This window comes from Sinocyclocheilus grahami, unplaced genomic scaffold (assembly GCF_001515645.1).
Source record: "Sinocyclocheilus grahami isolate Dianchi unplaced genomic scaffold, SAMN03320097.WGS_v1.1 scaffold216.1, whole genome shotgun sequence".
Classification (NCBI taxonomy): domain Eukaryota; kingdom Metazoa; phylum Chordata; class Actinopteri; order Cypriniformes; family Cyprinidae; genus Sinocyclocheilus; species Sinocyclocheilus grahami.
Window position 1 is genome coordinate 2,142,141 of NW_015505395.1, and position 5,387 is coordinate 2,147,527.

General features: G+C 47.3%; 2 protein-coding genes across 2 annotated transcripts in view; both read right to left on the reverse strand.

Annotated features, from left to right (window-relative positions):
* The window catches only part of LOC107596291 (RNA-binding protein MEX3D-like), a 6,943-nt gene extending 5,092 nt beyond the window's left edge, over positions 1 to 1,851 (reverse strand). The window contains exon 1 of the mRNA XM_016286985.1: positions 1,749 to 1,851. Coding sequence (XP_016142471.1) covers positions 1,749 to 1,851 — 103 coding nt within the window. The remainder of the gene's footprint in view (positions 1 to 1,748) is intronic.
* On the reverse strand, positions 785 to 5,380 carry LOC107596262 (RNA-binding protein MEX3B-like). The gene is made up of 3 exons (XM_016286960.1): positions 5,051 to 5,380; positions 4,175 to 4,618; positions 785 to 3,884 (listed from the first exon to the last, which is right to left on the reverse strand). The coding sequence occupies exons 2-3, from the start codon at positions 4,572 to 4,574 to the stop codon at positions 2,590 to 2,592; spliced, it is 1,695 nt and encodes a 564-aa protein (XP_016142446.1). The 5' UTR covers positions 4,575 to 4,618; positions 5,051 to 5,380; the 3' UTR covers positions 785 to 2,589.
* Positions 5,381 to 5,387: the final 7 nt, after the last annotated feature.

Below are 5,387 nucleotides of genomic sequence, written 5' to 3' on the forward strand. Positions count from 1 at the left end.
GTTCCACAACGAAGCATTCAGTCAAAGGTTCTTTAACCCTTTAACTGTCACCCCCCATTTGTTTTAAATAGGCATGCAGGTGCACTCTCCAAACTTAAATTGTTGTAATTTATGAACACTTTGGAATACAGACATATGGTTGGTCTCTTTTTAAAAGAAGAAAATCAGCAAATTATCGCAAAAGTGGAATTTTTTCAAAAAATGTATCAAAAAGTTACAGTAGTTTAAATTTACTGTAAAGAAAATGCACTATATTAATTTTATATATAATAAATATTTTACATATCAGGTTTTACTCTAAAATTGGTATAAAATTATAGCCTTATGTCTAAACTTATGTTCCAAATTTGAAGTTGACATGAAAAAAATTGAGGTTCCTGTGAGATTTTATTTAGGGCGTCATACCACAAACAGCCACCCGCTGCCATCCAAAAAATTTTTAATACATTTTTCTGTCACAAATGTCTAGATTTCTCTGTCATTATTACTTTTATCTCAAAATATTAGAATAATAGAATCTTTCACATTGTTCTGTTGTCACACCTGCAACATAAAACGTTAATATCACAGAAATGAAGACGCGGACACAACGGTTTATTGTTTTACAGTACAAAAACAAAAACAAGATTTTATTAAAGAAGCATAAAAAATAAAACTCTTGATACATTTCTTATAACCATCAAGTCAGCTCAAATTATACGTGTATACAATTGTTCCAGCTCACGGTTAAAAGGTCCATAAACTTTCAAATAAAATATATTTAAATTTTAAATTTCTTCAATAATTTTTTCTCAGTTTGTTATAAATTGCCTATATGTTGTACACAGGAAACAGAAATATGGAAAATAAAGATACATTTGCTGTAATAAAAGGGTCACATTATAATCTGGGATATTTATGTCAAGGTAAGCAAATAAATTGTAAAAATAAAATGTGTAAAAAAAAATTTTTTTGTCTTTTCGTTTTTAGAAAATTTTTAGCTAATGCCTCACGGCTTCAAGACATGCAGAGAGTTTAACTTACAAATAATGATACGTGTTTTAAAAACTACATTAACCTTTTCCGTCGTACGTTTGAAAATGAATCCCAATGATTGTATTGAGGATATTTACAATTAGGCCTGAAATTCGGTTATTGAAATCGCTTTTGGTTCTGCGAATGTAAGAACCAAAAGGAATTACAGCGAATGTAAAAGCCAAGCGAGTTTAGGGCGCAAATGAATCATGGGAAAACAGCGTCTGACATCGTTCTAATGCAAAACCGCCTGAGATCGTCCTCAGCAAACCCTGTTTGAGGAAAAAGAAAAGAAAGGAAACCATTCGACTTCAGGCCGATTCTTCACTAGTCACATGACCTTCTTCGCCGATACCAAAACACGTCACAAACACGCACACACAACTGAAAAACTACTAGCTTCTTTCAACCAGTTACACTACTTTTAACGATGTCTGGGGACAAAAAGAAGAAAACGAGCGGCTCAGATTCGACACAGCTCTCTGAACAAATCATTAAAACTGGAAGAGCAGAGAGAGCTAACATCACAATCGTCGTTCCCGGCAGCGAGTTTCACCACCAAGGCACCGCTAGCGCTAGAATCCTGGCACGTTTAATATTCCACACGCCAAAGAAAAGTCTAAACACGTGTCTAGAGAAAGAAACCTTTACAAATCAAAACGCATTCTTGCCCTTTAAGACGTCAGAGTCCCTCGCGTTCAAGGAGAAATGGCTCGTGCATTACTAAAACGTACGGAAGCCCTGGTGATTTAGCTGCCAACGCGGACTAGCATCCCGTTTATTAGGACGACCTGAAGTGTAGTGTGCAACCAGAAGCCCTTTAGAGTTTGAAAGCATGGCTTGTGGCGTAAAAACCGTTCGGGCGGGGCTACAGATTAGTTCGTAGGCAGCGTACGGGGAGCCAAGCGCGATCGTAAACGAAACGCTCTTGCGAGGGCCGGAAGACAGACACAATCTTCATCTAAATACATTTCTGTGTCGCAGTCACGCTCACATTCGAAAGATAATTCAGTATGCGGTTTGATTTGAAAAGTCGTAACAGATAAAAGCTCCTTGGTAAATACTAGCAACCTTGTTTCTGTAGTACAGGAATGAACCGACACGTGAATGTTTTAAGGTAGTGTGGCAAAAGAGAAAATGCATGGTAATGATATTCATAACATGTACTATTCTAGTTATTTCAGATCCAACATCCACTAGCACGTCGCATATCGACTCGTATAAATATTAAGTGTTCGATAATAAAACAGAAATATCTCTCATGTTTTGGTCTAAACGAGCGCAGCTTTCACATTAAAAAAAACGCAAAAATAATTTTAAAAACGACTGCATCGGCAACACGAAAAAAAACGCATTAGAAAAAAGTGCAGCGTAAAAGTTGAAAAATCCGCGAGTAGAAAAAGTCGGAAGCATGAATGGAAAAACAACCCACTGAATATGAACGGCTGAAGATAAGAGTCTGACAAGTACTTGAGTGGGTAATACAGTCACTGTTCTTTTTGTTATTATTATTATTATTACTGTCAATAAATCAGAATAGTGTCATTTCTAATAATTACTCAAGGCAGTCTTTGTTTAAGAGAAGATCCGGATGCACTGCGTGGCAGGAGTGTGGCAAATGGGACACTCGGGATCCTGCGACTGGCAAATCTGCCCAGCGCAATCCATGCAGAAGAGGTTGTGGCCGCATGGGACGAGTGCAGCCGTCACCTCGCTCTCGCAGCACACGAAACAGTCCCGTGACACCATCCCAGCCAGGCCACCCGCTTTGAGGCGTCCCAACATGGTGGATGCGATTCCCACTCCACTGCCGCCGCCTTCTGAATCAGTTGGCGAGCCACCCGGGAGCGACGACGCCGAGCAGGACGAGTATCCGGTGCTGCTGCCGCCGCTGCTACTGCCTCCGGCGCCCGTCTGGAGCCAGGAGAGCGCGCTGAGCGGGTCGCTTTGGGCCCGGCGGGCGACCGGGTGATCCGGGTCGGGTGAGAGGCGCGGGGTTACGGCTCCACCGCTGAGGCCACTGCTGTTGCGACGGACCGGCGGTGGCGGCGGCTGCTTCTGCTGCTTCGCACCGTTCACAAACGGCGCCCATATATTCGCAGCACCAAATTCAAAACCCAAATCCTCTGACGTCGCAGGCAAGTTCGGAGTTGAATCGCCTGCGAAGGAGAAGCTCCCGCCGGCGCTGCTAGTGCTAAACGGGCTCGTGGGGCTTCCGCCGCCGTCTGCCGCCCGTCGAGTCGCCGAGAATGATTCGGACGACATCTTGCGTGTCGAATGGTGCATCTGCGGCGGAGGTGGAGGCGCCGAGTGAGTCGCACGTGACCAAAGTGCGCCGCTCAAACCGAGAGCCCCGAGCCCCTCTAAACTCACATCCGTCCCGTTGTTGTGGAAGTCATTATCGCCTTGGAGGTCGACGAAGGCACCGGTGCGCAGCGTGATGTGCGTTTCGATCTCTTCTCGCGCGCGATCCACGTTCTCAGGCATGCCGGTGACCTCAAATACAGGGTCTTTCTCGCGGCTGGGCGTCACGATGTAGGTGTGCGTCTGCTGCTGGATGCGTTTGATCGTGGCTCCCTTGGGTCCCACCACTAGGCCCACGACGCGGTAGGGAACGCGCACCTGGATAGTGGTCTGTCCTGGGAGGTTGGGAGGGCCGGGAAGCGAGCCGCTCGATCCGGGGCCGTTTGCGCCAGCTTTGCAGCGCGAGGCGCGGATCATGGAGAAGTGCTCGGTCGCCGAGATGATCTCGCGTTTGGCCATTTCCACGTCCTCGCGCCGGCCCGTCACGATGAACACGGGCTCTTCTCCTCTCACGGGGGTTTTGATGTAGGTGTTTGTTTTCGCACGCAAAGCTTTGATCTTGCAACCTGCAAAAAAACAAGAGAAAACATTAAAAATGGTGCGTTCAACAAACTGACAATAAACATTTATTTATTGTAATGCATAGATACAAATAACTACATGCAATGCTTTACAATTGTTAAAATGCATTGCATTTATTGTTTATCATCTCTCGGGATATAATTCATATTAAAACACTCATGCTTATTGTTCTGCTCCACTGCATTGCATTTGTTTATCATCTCTTGGATCACAAAGAATCGTAACCAAAGGCATGCTTTATTATTGTTTATGATGAATATTAAAGTCGAATTACCTTGTCTGCCGACGATCTCGGCCACATGCTCGGACGTGGGCACCGGCACGCACTCGGTCATGTTGACGCTTCTCTTGCGGAGCACCGAGCTTTGTTCCCCGAGGATGGAGGAGTGCGGGCCGGCCATGTGGTATCCGCCGCCGCCTCCCGAGCTGTAGTACTCCGGAGAGGGCGAGCAGGAGCCGGGCGATCCCCCGTTACAGTTCTCACCGGCCGAGGTCCCGTCCAGACAGTCCACCTTCTCCAGCGCCATGAGAGACAGCTGGTCCAGAGCGAAGCGCAGCGCCTCCTGATGGTCCTCGTCCCGGGACTCCTGCTCGGTGACCCCGCCGGACTGTCCGGTGCTGCTCGCAACCATCTCGTGATCCATGATGTCAGGCTGAAACAACGGGCTAGGCATAGTCGAGCCCGCGTGCGCATCAGACAACGAACCCAGCGCGCTTCCTAGAACAAAAGACACAATTAAACAGCTTGAGAAGTGACACAACCCATCTAGCAACGCTCGAAGCGGTCTAAGTGCACACTACAGTGCGCTAAAGCGAGTGTGCGTCTCGTTTAGCGCTCCACGCGTCGCGTCTCTTTTGTCTGTATCGTTTCTGCTGCTCTTTAGCTCCGCGGTGTAGCCTCGGCGCGGGTTTATTTCGTACCAAGCGGTTATTACGCGGAGTTCGCGGCTTGAATCGTGAGTTTAAACGCAGATGTTGGAGCTGAACTGAAGTGTTGTTAGCCGCGCCGCTAGCCGGAGACGATCCGTCACATTGTCGCCTTTGTTTGTGGATCCCAGCCGCGCACCACGCGGACAATCCCGGCGTTAACGGAAACCGGCGGACGAGAAACTCGCACGCACACGCGTTAAATACAGTGGCGGAAGCTCACCTTACGTGTTCCCGTGCCGCGCGTATCTGCTGCTTTCTGAGGGATGAGGGAGATGTGATGGTGGCTAGCCGCTAGCGGAGCTGCTAATTGTTGTTGGGGGGCGTTGGAGGAAAATACTTGTTTTAAAAGCATTCGCGGTCAAAATCAAACCCCGGCGCGCGTTGGAATCACGCGTCCCGCCTCGGCACCGCTCATCGTTTCTCCGGCCGTTTTCACGCGTGGACCGCTAGAGAGAGTATAGAGCGCGTTCCTCCGGTACGCCGTCTTTGTCTGTCTGACTGTGTGCAGCTCGCGCTCTCTCTCTCTCTCTCTCTCTCTCTCTCTCTCTCTCTCTCTC